The sequence below is a fragment of the Macrobrachium rosenbergii genome, chromosome 16 (assembly GCF_040412425.1).
Source record: "Macrobrachium rosenbergii isolate ZJJX-2024 chromosome 16, ASM4041242v1, whole genome shotgun sequence".
NCBI lineage: Eukaryota > Metazoa > Arthropoda > Malacostraca > Decapoda > Palaemonidae > Macrobrachium > Macrobrachium rosenbergii.
The window spans coordinates 35,129,981-35,146,261 of NC_089756.1; the positions used below are offsets into that span (position 1 = coordinate 35,129,981).

General features: G+C 40.1%; 1 protein-coding gene across 1 annotated transcript in view; it reads right to left on the reverse strand.

Annotated features, from left to right (window-relative positions):
• The window catches only part of LOC136846930 (golgin subfamily A member 6-like protein 25), a 44,104-nt gene extending 33,758 nt beyond the window's left edge, over positions 1-10,346 (reverse strand). The window contains exon 1 of the mRNA XM_067118184.1: positions 10,222-10,346. Within this exon, the coding sequence (XP_066974285.1) occupies positions 10,222-10,346 (125 nt within the window). The remainder of the gene's footprint in view (positions 1-10,221) is intronic.
• Between the last annotated feature and the right edge of the window lie 5,935 nt (positions 10,347-16,281).

Genomic DNA, 16,281 nt, shown 5'->3' on the forward strand with positions numbered 1-16,281 from the left:
AACTGTTGGATGGACTTTAAGGTGTCAGCCTCTCAGGCAATTTTGATTCCAATTTATCTCGAACCTTGAGAGTCATTTAACAGCTGGACGCGAGCCGAAGACTCATTTACATATCTGTAGGACTGCGGAAGATAATCAAGCGTAAACCCAGTCCTGAGAGCATTCTAGCAACCTTGGCAGTCCAGTCAAAACATCTTGGGATAAAAATCGAATTTTCTTCTCTCTCGGAGATCTTTCACGTTCACAATTGATTCCTGGTTTTATATATACATATGTATATATATATACTGTATGAATATGTATAATATTTATATATACATAATTAAATATATAAATACATATATATATTTATTTATGTATTTATATGTATAATTATATATATATATATATATATATATATATATATATATATATATATACATTTATATATATATACATACGTACATATACATACATACATACATACATACATACATACATACATACATACATACATACATACATACACACTCGCTCCAAAAGAACAAGAAAGAAAAAGAGAAAAAGTAGATAACCATATTGGAGGAGTAGTCTGAATTTTTCCCTTATTTCTCTCTCGCGAGTTCTCTTCAAATTCCACCAAAGATAACCCCTTTCTTCTTCTTCTTTTTTTTTTTCCATGACCCTCTCCAATGTCTATTTCGTTGAAGTTGTGCCAAAACTTCAGCGAGGAAGCAGAGTATGACAATGGACTGGTGCTTAGTGATAAGGGAAGTTGCAGGAATGTTTTCGGTGGGCAGAGAGAAGAGCAGATGTCTCTCTCTCTCTCTCTCTCTCTCAGCGATTTCTGATCTCAGCATTAAATTGATCGAATTTCTTCGATCCGTTAAGGCGTTTTTTTTTTGAGTTGTGTGACTTAGGTGTCTTTTATGCACCTCTTCGAGTTTTTTTTTTTGCCATATTTCCATCTACATTCTCTCTCTCTCTCTCAGAATCTCTCTCTCTCTCTCTCTCTCTCTCTCTCTCTCTCTCTCTCTCTCTCTCTCTCTCTCTCTTAATTATTGTAAGGTGCGAACGGTGACAGTACAATTACTAATTATTTCTCTCTCTCTCTCTCTCTCTCTCTCTCTCTCTCTCTCTCTCTCTCTCTCTCTCTCTCTCTCTCTCTCTCTCTCTTTCTTAATTATTTGAAGGTGCGAACGGTGACAGTAGAATGATTAATTATTTTAACCAAGGCTGCCATCATATTCAACAAAACATGTTTGAAAGAGGTCCTACACCCTAAGAATAATAATAATAGTAATAATGAATTAAATTATAATTTTAATATGAATAATAATAATAATAATAAAAAAATAATAGTAATAATGAATTAAAAGATAATTTTTACATATGAATAACAAATAGGTTTAAGAATACACCATTTATCACCATGAGAAACCGATATTATGACTAATAATAATAATAATAATAATAAGAGAAAGATTTAAGATACATCATCTTTATCACCATAAGAAGCTGATGTTATGACTAATAATAATAATAATAATAATAATAATGAATTAAGTTATAATTTTTACATATGAATAAGAAGTAGGTTTAAGAACACACCATTTTTATCACCATGAGAAACCGATATTATGACTAAAAAGCTCCACGCATAAATAAAAACAAACGCTTCGCTTCAGAGAAAGATCGTCCTCATTGGCAATACATCACACGGGCCGAATCGACACCGCAATAATTATGCCTCAACGGCATGGCGGATAATACTCGTATAAATAACAGCAGCCGCGTTCAATTACATTTCATGAAGATTTGTCGGGGAAATTGGAAGCATTTCACATGCAAAAATGAGAAATTATAGCAGCGGCCATCTTTCCCCGAAGGAATTTTTCGCGTGACGAGTGGCCGCCGTGAGTTTTGCCTGTTGGGAAGAAGCTGACAAAATTCGGCGAGGTGTGGGCGTGAAGTTTGAAAAATGTTCGGTGGGCTGTAATGAAGTTATATTTGTAATTGGATGAATAATTACTTAACTGTATTTGTTGGTGTTTTAGATATTCTCTAGTATCTTAACTCTATTTATTGGTATAGTTAGATATTCTCTGGTATGTAGTTTATGCAAATCTTTTTGGGGATTGTTACAGATATTTTCATTATTTCTAGACATTCAAGAAGACGCGAAATTACTAAAATATGAATTAGTAGGTAAATGTTAGGATGAGCGGTATATTACTAGGACAATAAGAGGAGTAACTTTTTGGGAAGTGTTAAATTATTTCCAGACTAGATATAAAAATAAGAAATATTACTAGGACAAGAAGAGGAATATATCAAGATATTTAAAATTTAAATATACAATCAAATAAAATACAAATCGAAAACTTAAAATTAACAGATCGAAACTTAAAAATTAGCACGTAATTTTCAAAAATGAATGAATGAAAAATGAATACTGATGACCCACTGCAAAGCGGGGGAGGGGGTGCGGTTAATACCGTCAGTGCACCTCATGTGGTGGACTGTAGGCATTACTTAAAGGTCTTTGCAGTATCCCTTCTGTCCCTAGCTGCAACCTCTTTCATTCCTTTTACTGTACCTCCGTTCATATTCTCTTTCTCCCATCTGACTTTCCACCCTTTCCTAACCATTGTTACATAGTGCAACTGCGAGGTTTACCTACTGTCAATTTTCCTTTCAGTGCTGAATGACCTCATAGGTCCCAGTGCTTGGGCAATGGCGTAAATTCTATATTCAATTCTGTTCTGATACTGATGACCGCAGCAATAGCTCAAGCATCCAAAAACACATTCAACAGTGAAAGGACCTTATTCATTCGAGCATTCAGTGAATAACACTGAAACTGAAACCTGTTCAAACACATCGAGAAAATCCGCCCGGTGTCGTGTCTGGAAAAAGGTTACTGATAATAAAGTTTTCAAAATCACTCAAAACCTGATGCGCGCCGATTCTCGTTATTTGAATGTGTAAAATCCAGCTCGCGGTACGGGGGAAACTAACCCGCTCTCAAAATACCTACTTTTTTTTATTTAATTCTTGCGTGTGCGCTATTTCGGGAATTTTTGTCGGTGTTTTATGGGTAAATAAATCGGCCTCTGTAGGTAAAAAGATTTTGTACTGCGGAATTAAAACGTGTACCAGTAAATACGTGTGCGCATACACACATAAATATACATAGATATATATATATATGTATGTATATATATACATATATGTATATATATATATATATATATATATATATATATATATATATATATATATTAAATAATTAAATGTACCATATATATATATATATATATATATATATATATATATATATATATATATATATATACATACCCGCGTTTACACATAAGCGTGCATACGTTCTGTGTGTGTGAGTGTATGGAGTTTGCGCTTGTAAATGTTCAATTAAAAATGTGTCATCGCGAGTCTTTCCTCGCGTTAAATTTTATCCTAAGATTATGAGACATTAATATGATAAAACCAGGAGTGTCAACGTTACAATGATCAATATCAGAGTCCTTTCTGTCTCTTTAATTCTTGAAAAAATCTTTTGAGTCGGATATACCGTTGATTATAGTATGCCAATAATCATTATTATGAATAATGACTGTATAGTCAGTCATTCCGAACAGATTTTCCTTCCACTCGCCTTCCAGTTAATCTCTTCTTCCTCATTCTATCTTCTGCTATTTCTTTCGCATCCTTGTCCATGACCTTGGTAGCTGTGACGCCAGATAACCAACGATCAGTCAGTCTCGCTCATTCATTACACTTCAAATTCTACTCGTAACGTTGTTAAAAAGTCAAGGAAAATCGAATAAATTTTAAACGCAATAATTGTGATGAATGAAAAGCAGAGCAGATATATTAAAAGATAATATATGCAGTTAATGAAAGAATAAGGGGAGAGATTCAGGCACAGAGTTAATCAAGGCAAAAAAGGAAAAAAAGAAAGTAAAAAAGAAGTACCGAGACCTTTATTTAAAAGGCTGAACAAGAAAGAGAGGGAGCCACTTGCAAAGGCATCACCGCGCTGAAAGGGATCCATTTCCGCGAAAGAGGAAGGAAGAAAGGAGTAATAATAGGAAGGCGAAAGAGAAACAGAGGGGTTTAAAGGCTAATGACGAGAGAGGAGAAATAATCCGCGAGGAGAGAGAGCTCGAAAAGAAGGGGATGATAACGAGAGAGAGACAGGGATGGAGAGGAACCATAAAATGGCGGTTACAACCTGCTACAAGGAGGGTAATTGAGAGCAGGTCTGAGATCGAGGGAATTTACAGAGAATTTTCTCATTTTCTCTTTGATGGAAAGTTGAGCAGGAAATCCGGAGGTAGGAGTTGGTCTGTGTTGTTTTATTTATTAATTATACCTGAATGTTTTCCGATGAAAACTTCATTTTAATTTAATGACTGCTGTCGCTTTTTGTTTACGAAAATGTGAAGAATCTGTATCTTACTCTGCCTTATAAAACCTGTATTTTTTTCCCCGTAGGGGTTAGTGTCATCAGTGCACCTCACGCGGTACACAGTAGGCATTATTTAAGATTCTTCGCAGCGTCCCTTACTTAGGCCCCTATCTGCAACATCTTCCATTCCTTTTACTGTACCTCCGTTCATATTCTCTTTCTTCCATCTTACTTTCCACCCTCTCCTAAGAATTGTTTCACAGTGCAACTGCTTTGAGGTTTTCTCCTGTTACACCTTTCAGACCTTTTTACTCTCAGTTTCCCTTTCAGCGCTGAATGACCACATAGGTCTCAGCGCTTGGCCTTTGGCCTAAATTCTATATTCTATTTTATTCTATGAAATCCAAGAAAGAGAAGAAAATGTATTATAATCAGCAGCAAAATCTTTTATTTCTGCTTTACATGTTCTTTTTGGTCACCCTTTTCGAGAGCGTGGTAGAGGTCCTCGTTGTGGGCGTCATTGAAGTTCTTGAATATGCAAATTGGGTTTGACCCCAGTGCTGGATTAGGGTCAAGTTGGTATGTACAGTAAACTGTTTGTTGCTCTTGTTTGTTTCCATGATTTTTTTTTTTGAGGGACGTTTTCAGTTTCTATCTGTAATGAGGTTGCAGGAGAATGTGCTATCTTCTAATATATATATATATATATATATATATATATATATATATATATATATATATATATATATATATATATATATGTATATATAATATATATATATGTATGTATATGTATATACATACACATCCATACATATAGAAAAGCCTGTGTTCATGCGAGTGTGTTATCAAAAATATTTATTAAGTAGACTCATCATCATTTTCCATATCGTCTCTTGCTCATCATTCAGACCTGTGTGTTATGCCTTTTTTTTCTTTCCTTGTGGAATTGGAATATAAAATTTTCGCCATATGCCAAGTGCTGTGACCTATAAGGTCATTCGCCGCTGAAAATAATGTTGAAATAATAGTTAGGAACGGGTGGAAAGTAAGATGGGAGGAAGAGAATATGAACGGAGGTGCAGTAAAAGGAATGTAAGGGGTTGCAGCTAGGGGCCGAAGGGACGCTACAAAGAACCTATTAAATAATGCCTGCAGTGCACCGTGTGAGGTGCACTGACGGTACTGCCCCCTTACGTGGATTTTTCTTTTTGAAACCAAGAATCGAAAATTCCTTTTTCCTAGAAGGCATTCTTGATCTGACATTCTGGCATAAAAACACAATCAGTCAAAGACACAATGAAGGAATTGGTAAAAAAAACAGAGGTGAAAAACATACTCCTCTCTCTCTCTCTCTCTCTCTCTCTCTCTCTCTCTCTCTCTCTCTCTCTCTCTCTCTCCATGTTATTTTACAAAGATTATCTCTTATAACTCGTCTTCAGAACGATTTAAAAAAAAAAATCCTATTACTCTGTTCTTGCACAAGAAAACGAAACTAGAAAAAAACACTAAAAAAAAAACAGGAAAACGGGGATGAATAAAACTCCACAAACACCAAACAGAAGAAAAACAAAAAGGAGTGAGAAGAGAGTGGTTGGAAAGGAAAACATTCGATAAAAGGGGGAAAGAGAACGGAATGAAATAGCGCAAATTACCTCATAGAAAACCGTGTGATTTTTACCAGGGAGCTTTTTTTTTTTTCTCGGTACCAGGGAACAAAAAAAAAAACTTTTAATCTTGTCTGCAAGGGTGCTGATTCAGGAATGGTAAATAAGTTCGGGGAATAAAAGGAGATTGCTAATGTTGATTGTTTATACTGCAGATGTATAAAAAAAAATACACATTTTATTAAATACAAAATTCGTCTTACCGCATGAATGGTTGTATGTATAAATACATGTATTTTGCTAGATAGATTAATTGTTGTGACAGGCAAGATGATACAATTCGTCTTACCCCATGTATGATGATATGTATAAATACATGTATTTTGCTAGATAGATTAATTGTTATTAGGCAAGATGGACAAGAAGATACAATAGATAGATTAATTGTTATACAGGCAAGAAAATACATATGTGATGATATGTATAAATGCATGTATTTTACCAGATGTATTAATGGTTATGATAGGCAAGAAAATACAATTCGTCTTACCACATGTATGATGGCATGTATAAATACAAGTATCTTGCCAGATAAATTAATTGTTATGATAGGTGAGAATTAAACCAACAATCTGTCTAAAATACAGAAAAGCATCTGTACAGGTGTAGTAATTAGCCACGGTCACCTGCATGTGTTTGCACAGGTGAGCGCTGTCACGTTTTGCTTTGAAATTGTATTTTTAGGCAAAACGCCTCTTTGTTGAACAACAATCAGAACAATCGTACAGTGTTTGTACAGGAATGAATGTGGTAGTTGATTGTTTGTTACGTTTTATGTTAGGTGTTTTGTTCCATCTTATATATATATATATATATATATATATATATATATATATATATATATATATATATATATATATATATATATATATATATATATATATATATATATATATATATTTGTGTATGTGTGTGTGTATGTGTTTTGTCTCTGTTCCAAGACCCAATTCCCCGGATATTCGTTTGAAGAGCAAAGGAATGTGATCTCCAGATATGACTATGACAAAGACTCCTTCCACGAAGCGCTATGTAAGGTGAATCTCAGCTTTTTTGGTCATGTGATAACCCCTTTGTCAATAACAATCTGACTAAATTAAGATGGTGCCGTGGAAATTGCTTATAACCTTGTTACCATATTCTCAGTATTGTCTGTTTAGGTTACCTTTCGAGATAAGAGACAAATAGAATTTACTTTAACTAGTGGAAATTCTTGACAAAGTTAAAAACTTTTCAGCATTATCAATCATCTCTTCAATCAATTATTTGGCTTATTTATTGTGCAATAAGGAAAACAGTCATGTAAGATTTTTGCAGTAGACAGATAAAAAATATAACAGATCGATAAGAAACATATGAACAAGTTTCTCCCAGCTAAATTAAAACCCCGCAAACAAAACTGTATTGAGTGTTTCATGTGATCATTAAAATTCCTCTCCTTTCAGTGGCGTCATAACTTATATTAGACGAAAATGAATTCGTGGTTATGTTCAGCTGACAAATCTTGGCGGAATCCAGCGGATCAAGGGAATGTGTATTACAAAATGGTTGATGATGCTAAACTTTTGGGAGATCTGGCCCCAGGCGCGTTCAGTGTTCGCCTGTGTTGCATAAAACCCAACATCCTTGCAATTAGATTTGATAAAGTGAATTAACCTCCATGTTAATAGAGAAATAATTTTTCTTTGACGACATTAATTTTGAGAAAAATGTGATATTCAGTCAGTTTTTATTAGGTGGCGGATAGATTTAAATTGAAAAAGTAGTCGCTACTCCTCACTTGAAGACTGATTATTGATCTATCTATATAGCCCATGTAAATTATATACACATTTATACACTATGGCAGCTTTTATTTAATTAAAATGTGTATCAGAACAGAAAATCAAAATAGATGGTGTCTAGCTTCAAAGCAGGAATACACTCGAGTATTTTTGTACAGAATAGTTAGAGCGCTGATTCATGGATTTATGGTGATGACATTCCTTGCATGATATATAGACCTAGAGAGAGAGAGAGAGAGAGAGAGAGAGAGAGAGAGAGAGAGAGAGAGAGAGAGAGAGAGAGAGAGAAGGTAGGCGTGTTATATTATGAAACTTGGAGATAGTTTCGAAACCTCTTCCATATCAAGGTGGTGAAGATAACGTTCCAAAAAATATTCATGAAATCCCTTTTGACAATATCCAAACAAATAATCCAAAGAACGGCACTGCTTCATCCTTTCTGTAAGGACATTAGGGCGTTATCGAGTGTCATAAACTTCTGTTAATCTAATTGTTATGTGTCTGGCATATTAGCCATTGTGTATTTACGTCGTCATTGAATGCTGCAATACAGGGATCGTGTTTTGTTGTAATTGGTGATAATGTTTGGATGTTAGTGAGCCCGCTTGTACAGTACTTTGGTGCAGGATTGTACGATTGCGAGTCCCGTTCTCACACATGCTATGGTAGGTCCTTTAGGAAGATAGAGGGATTGTACTATTGTGTTCTAAGTTCTAGAGAAAAAAAAAGAGAAATATAGCAGATTGTTGGTCTATTGTCTGCTTTGGCTATGTAATGTGTAACATTGTAATATGCGCAGAATGATATTGTATATTCCTGTGCTGAAGATTTTTTTTGTATTTTGTGTTCTACTTACTTGTCGTGTAGGGATAAAAAAAAATCAACCCGGTTTTATGAATCTCTCTCTCTCTCTCTCTCTCTCTCTCTCTCTCTCTACACAAACACACACGCACACAGAACTGTAAACCACTGCAAAAATGTCCTATTTCTAGTACATGTTTCCCTACAAATGAGTAAGTTGATATTCCCCGTAGTAATCGTATCACATACAGCGGGAAAAACAGCTTCGGATGGTAATAATTCTTAGAAATATTTCCTTTCCTTTTCCTGAAAACTCATGCGTTTTATTCCTTATCCTTTCATTCAAAAGTCCTCACGAATGCACTGGAATGTTACACGCATCGACGCGTGTTACCTTCGTGGCGAAAAACGAAAGCGTTCGAAACTATTCGGAAAGATTCGAGAGTCTGATTTACTTTAATCCTGTTGTTTCCTCGTGCAAACAGGAGGATGATCCTCGGGAATTGCGCCGCCTAAACCTGCTTTCTTCTTTTCCTGCTCGCATTTTATATTTCGGATGGCTTTAGATTTACTTGGTGTCACCTGCACGTCAGTCCGGTAAATAGATTTGTATTAGACAGACAAACAACGGAGAGGATAAGACGCCATTATTCGACTGTCTTTTGTTTTTAGTCGGTGTTACCGGAATAGAGTTTCGCTGTACTTTCGTAATCTAATAGTAAGCTTCAGAATACACAGGAGAAGTACTTATATATGCCCTTTGCCACCAGATTCTTTTTTTATTTTATTTATGAGCTTTTGAACTCCCTATATGCCTTTTTGGGACGTTATGAGATTTGTAAAATTTAGGGGGTCTTTGTTTTTCACCTGATGATCCTTTTACGAAGTGAATAAATAGCTTTAAGAAAATGCAGTTCATCTCTCTCTCTCTCTCTCTCTCTCTCTCTCTCTTCAGATGTATGTATATATATATATATATATATATATATATATATATATATATATATATATATATATATATATATATATGTATATATATATATATATATATATATATATATATATATATATATATATATATACTGTATATATATACATATATATATATATATATATATATATATATAAATATACTATAAAGTACTATGCCATACTTCTCAGAAATGTGAGGTAAGATCCAGTGAAATATGTTTCAAAACATAGTGTATTAAAAGTTTATATGTACAGAGTTTAACTTTCGTCCCACTATTGTGGACTTGATCACAAAAATCAATTCCACAGCAGCTGGACGAAGGATATATGCTTTGTACGTATATATTTTTAATACACTATGTCTTGTAACATGCATTTCATTGTAAATCTTACCTCGTATATATATATATATATATATATATATATATATATATATATATATATATATATATATATATATATATATATATATATGTGTGTGTGTGTGTGTGTGTGTGTGTGTGTATGTGTGTGTGTGTGAATCCGCCTCGGAACTAAAAATCTTAATAACGAAAAAAAAGATTAATATGAAGTCAGTCTCATGTACATAACTCCTCCCAGATCGGCATGAGGCTTCAGTGGAATCTTCTGTCTGGATACCGAAGGCCTTCCAGCAGAAGAAGCCGAAATCCCTTTTCCTCGGAGCCAGCGAAGCTTCTCTGGAGGCTCCATGGATCCTATAGTAGCTCGGAGGAGACAAGTGGCATTTTTGGAAACTAGGGCTCTCTCAGGCACGTCATACCAGCAGTCATAAAAATGTTTTGTGTACTGTTGTTGAATTTGTTTGTGTTTTCCAGTGGCCTTTTACAAGGATTTTGCTCTTATAACTTATTCGGGGACGCGCAGGATTCTGCATTCGTCCCAACTCGGCTTGAAAGAATTAAGGTGTTCGAATTCTTCAAGAGGACGACGGAACATAGGAAGGTGAAAAAGGAAATCAAGAAAGTCAAGGATCACTTCATTCGCACTCTCATCTCGGAAATTATGGATCTTGATTTCAGTGCTTTGAATATCGCCAAGAAGGACCATCTTAATGCTCACAGGATTCAGCTCCAACAGGCCAAAAAAGCGCAGGAAATTCTCCAGGTTATGGATGAGATTTACTGTTGTTGTCCACATTTGCGAGACCTGGTGGATTCCTGCGAGGCAGCAAGCGGGAAAGTAGAAGAGGAAACAATCGGAACGGAAAAGACTGAAACCAGAGAGTCACAGCCTCGGAGTAATGATGTCCACCCTGACGAAAACGTCCAGCCAAGTCGAGACGATGTTCCGGCGGAGGCTGAGGAGGAAACCGGAAGTCTTCTCGGAGAATTGATGGAAGTCTTCGAGGAGAAGATTAGCGCAGTCAGGAAAGGACTACGATTTGGATTTGGATTTGACGAAGAGAAGTCCGGCTCTGAGTTTGGTAAGGAAAAAGATTTCGCAAAAGAAGAAGTTAGTGTTGCCTGCGAAAGAGAGTCCCTCAGAAAAGAGATGCAAGAATGTCACCGGCAAAAAGAGAGCCTCAGTGAAGCTCGAAAAATTCTTGACGATGAGAAAATGTCTATCGTCCTGAAGAGACAAGAGCTTGACGAAGAAAAAGATTCCCTTTGCCGCGAAAGACAAGATTTCGAAAAGGAAAAGGAAGACTTTGTTCGCCAGAAGTTGGACTTGGTAAAAATGGAAGAATCTCTTCGCAATGAAAGAATGGATCTCTTCAGGGAAAAAGAAGAATTGAAAAGGAAAAGAGAGTCGTTTGACATACAGCAGCAAGTTTTCTGTGAAGAACGGCAAGTCTTTAATCGGAAAAAAGAGGACCTGTTTAAGATTGTAAAATCGCTGTATGAGGAAGAAGTGGTTCTCGACAGGGAAAATCGAGAATTTGACGGTGAAAAACAAATTGCCATTGAGAAACAGGAAGCCTCTATTAAGGAAAGAGACGTCAGTAGCAAGGAAAGAGACGACAGTAGCAAGGAAAAAGAAGAGGCATTGAACGATGAAAGGCAAGAATGCCCTGAGGAAACAGCCATGGAAGAAAAAGAGTTTGATAAGGAAATAATGCTACAGACCATTGCTGACATGAGAAAGAGGGATGAAAAAGGCAATGTGCACGTAAACACCGTTAATGGATGGAAGGTTTACGTAAAGAAGTACATTGCGACCCTGGATAGTGAGCCTTACATGGACCTTCAGGCTCTAACTAAAATGAGGACGAAACCTGTCTTCGAGAAACAGCCGGAGGCAGCAGTGAGCTCCACCAGCATGGTCAAGGTAGTGATCAATAACCATTTCAGGGGAATCGGTCTGGCAACGTGTGAACTGAACTGCTACTCCATAATGACCCTGGATGCTGCCGTGGATTTAGGCCTTGACCAGGACATGATAAAATTGACGCCTTCCACAATCGATCGCCAATTTTTCGGGGATTTAGCAGTTGTAGGTGTTATCGAGAACGTGGAAGTGATTCTCGACAACAACATAAAAGTTGTCGTTGATTTCTACGTTCAGAACAGATACATGTATCCGAACGTTTCCCTGGGCAGGGAAGTGCTTTGGCGCTATGGTTTTGTCCGCCGGTTCGATGAAAATGGATCTACACTCTTCATCAAGAACAAGGAAAATAGGGCTGGGAACCTCGAGTATCCTGGTGTCCCTCTGACGTTTAATGTCCACCTTGAGCCCACAAGAAAGGGTCAAGAGGCCATTGTCCATCTTAGAGAAGGAGACAGGAACCTAGTGAGGTCTGAGTTCCTGAAAAAGAAAAGAAATGTCACTTATCTGGGACCAGAAACGGGGAGAGTAGGACCTTTTGTAGACTCTCTTATCTTAAGTACCAAACATGGAACGACAGCCCCAGTGAAAATGGTCGTTACAGACAACGTACCTCAAGGAAATGGGGATATATTCTTAGGAACAAATTTCCTCAGTAAGGTAAAGGCTATAGTAGATTATAGTCAGAAAATGTTGTATGTCAAGATCAGTAGAAAGTATTGGTACCGTTTCAATTTGGGCGAGCATGAGTAAGGTTACCACATAAGGCCTTGGAGATTTAGATGAATAGCTGATGGGTGGCCTTACACATCCACAATGCACAGGAAGTGATCGACCATTGTGGGCATACGGCCAGGAAGGCGCTGTGACTGGCTGGTGGATCGTTTGCATCATGTTTGCTGGATCCTTGGGTTGCTTCCAGCTTGCCAGGCGCTGGTCCTCTGGTTGTGGGTGGATACGTGCATCTGCTGGGGTCAGGACATTGGGGCATGGGCCTGAGGCTTGTTGAGAAGTCAAAGGGCTGTACTGTCTGGGTGCCGTACCTTGAATGGTGTGGCACCGGTGGGCAGGCGGTATGGCTTCAGAGAGAGAGAGAGAGAGAGAGAGAGAGACAGAGAGAGAGAGAGAGAGAGAGAGACTTCTGATTTCTCTGCAGGCCTCTTGGTGGGGTTGCTAGCCCTGCATCCTTTGTCTAGTCCCCAGTAGATGCTGGTACCCATTTGCAGCTAGGTGGACTGGTGAGTGGTAGGCTGGGAGCAGTCCAGGGACCTGGTGGATGTGGTGTGGATGGTACATCACTCACTCAGTTTAGATGAATGGCTGTTTGCCGGCCCTAGCACCCACAATGCACTTGATGTGATTGACTATTGTGGGAATGGAAAACTGTTGGAAACACAGCTACTAAGGCTCTGTGACTTGCTGGTGGAGCATTTGCATCATGTTTGCTGGATCCTTGGGTTACCCCTAGCTTGCCACCCACTGGTCACCTGGCTGTGGGTGGATACCTGCATCAGCTGGAGTCAGGACATTGGAGCATGGGCCTGAGGATTGTTGGGGAGTCAGAGGGCCATGCTGTCTGGGTGCCATACCTTGAATGGTGTGGCACCGGTGGGCAGGCAGTATGACTTCTGGTTTCCCTGCAGGCCTCTTGGTGGGGTTGCTGGCCCTGCATCCTTTGTCTAGTCCCCAGTAGATGCTGGTACCCATTTGCAGCTAGGTGGACTGGTGAGTGGTAGGCTGGGAGCAGTCCAGGGACCTGGTGGATGTGGTGTGGATGGTACATCACTCACTCAGTTTAGATGAATGGCTGTTTGCTGGCCCTAGCACCCACAATGCACTTGATGTGATTGACTATTGTGGGAATGGAAAACTGTTGGAAACACAGCTACTAAGGCTCTGTGACTTGCTGGTGGAGCATTTGCATCATGTTTGCTGGATCCTTGGGTTACCCCTAGCTTGCCACCCACTGGTCACCTGGCTGTGGGTGGATACCTGCATCAGCTGGAGTCAGGACATTGGAGCATGGGCCTGAGGATTGTTGGGGAGTCAGAGGGCCATGCTGTCTGGGTGCCATACCTTGAATGGTGTGGCACCGGTGGGCAGGCAGTATGACTTCTGGTTTCCCTGCAGGCCTCTTGGTGGGGTTGCTGGCCCTGCATCCTTTGTCTAGTCCCCAGTAGATGCTGGTACCCATTTGCAGCTAGGTGGACTGGTGAGTGGTAGGCTGGGAGCAGTCCAGGGACCTGGTGGATGTGGTGTGGATGGTACATCACTCACTCCAGTTTAGATGAATGGCTGTTTGCTGGCCTAGCACCCACAATGCACTTGATGTGATTGACTATTGTGGGAATGGAAAACTGTTGGCAACACAGCTACTAAGGCTCTGTGACTTGCTGGTGGAGCATTTGCATCATGTTTGCTGGATCCTTGGGTTACCCCTAGCTTGCCACCCACTGGTCACCTGGCTGTGGGTGGATACCTGCATCAGCTGGAGTCAGGACATTGGAGCATGGGCCTGAGGATTGTTGGGGAGTCAGCGGGCCATGCTGTCTGGGTGCCGTACCTGAATGGTGTGGCACGGTGGGCAGGCAGTATGACTTCTGGTTTCCCTGCAGGCCTCTTGGTGGGGTTGCTGGCCCTGCATCCTTTGTCTAGTCCCCAGTAGATGCTGGTACCCATTTGCAGCTAGGTGGACTGGTGAGTGGTAGGCTGGGAGCAGTCCAGGGACCTGGTGGATGTGGTGTGGATGGTACATCACTCACTCAGTTTAGATGAATGGCTGTTTGCTGGCCCTAGCACCCACAATGCACTTGATGTGATTGACTATTGTGGGAATGGAAAACTGTTGGCAACACAGCTACTAAGGCTCTGTGACTTGCTGGTGGAGCATTTGCATCATGTTTGCTGGATCCTTGCAGGTTACCCCCTAGCTTGCCACCCACTGGTCACCTGGCTGTGGGTGGATACCTGCATCTGCTGGGGTCAGGACATTGGGACATGGGCCTGAGGCTTGTTGAGAAGTCAAAGGGCTGTACCGTCTGGGTGCCGTAACTTGAATGGTGTGGCACCGGTGGGCAGGCGGTATGGCTTCAGAGAGAGAGAGAGAGAGAGAGAGAGAGAGAGAGAGACTTCTGGTTTCTCTGCAGGCCTCTTGGTGGGGTTGCTAGCCCTGCATCCTTTGTCTAGTCCCCAGTAGATGCTTGTACCCATTTGCAGCTAGGTGGACTGGTGAGTGGTAGGCTGGGAGCAGTCCAGGGACCTGGTGGATGTGGTGTGGATGGTACATCACTCACTCAGTTTAGATGAATGGCTGTTTGCTGGCCCTAGCACCCACAATGCACTTGATGTGATTGACTATTGTGGGAATGGAAAACTGTTGGCAACACAGCTACTAAGGCTCTGTGACTTGCTGGTGGAGCATTTGCATCATGTTTGCTGGATCCTTGGGTTACCCCTAGCTTGCCACCCACTGGTCACCTGGCTGTGGGTGGATACATGGGCCTGAGGATTGTTGAGGAGTCAGAGGCCATCTGCTGGGGTCAGGACATGACTTTTGGGACATGGGCCTGAGGCTTACCCATTTGAGCTAGGTGGACTGGTGAGTGGTAGGCTGGGAGCAGTCAGGGACCTGGGGATGTGGTGTGGATGGTACATCACCACTCCAGTTTAGATGAATGGCTGTTTGCTGGCCCTAGCACCCACAATGCACTTGATGTGATTGACTATTGTGGGAATGGAAAACTGTTGGCAACACAGCTACTAAGGCTCTGTGACTTGCTGGTGGAGCATTTGCAATGGTGATCCTTGGTTACCCCTAGCTTGCCACCCACTGGCACCTGGTGGGGTGGATACCTGCATCAGCTGGAGTCAGGACATTGGAGCATGGGCTTCAGAGATTGAGAGAGAGAGCCATGCTGAGAGAGCCATACCTGAATGGTGTGGCAGAGAGAGAGAGACTTCTGGTTTCTCTGCAGGCCTCTTGGTGGGGTTGCTAGCCCTGCATCCTTTGTCTAGTCCCCAGTAGATGCTGGTACCCATTTGCAGCTAGGTGGACTGGTGAGTGGTAGGCTGGGAGCAGTCCAGGGACCTGGTGGATGTGGTGTGGATGGTACATCACTCACTCAGTTTAGATGAATGGCTGTTTGCTGGCCCTAGCACCCACAATGCACTTGATGTGATTGACTATTGTGGGAATGGAAAACTGTTGGCAACACAGCTACTAAGGCTCTGTGACTTGCTGGTGGAGCATTTGCATCATGTTTGCTGGATCCTTGGGTTACCCCTAGCTTGCCACCCACTGGTCACCTGGCTGTGGGTGGATACCTACATCAGCTGGAGTCAGGACATTGGAGCATGG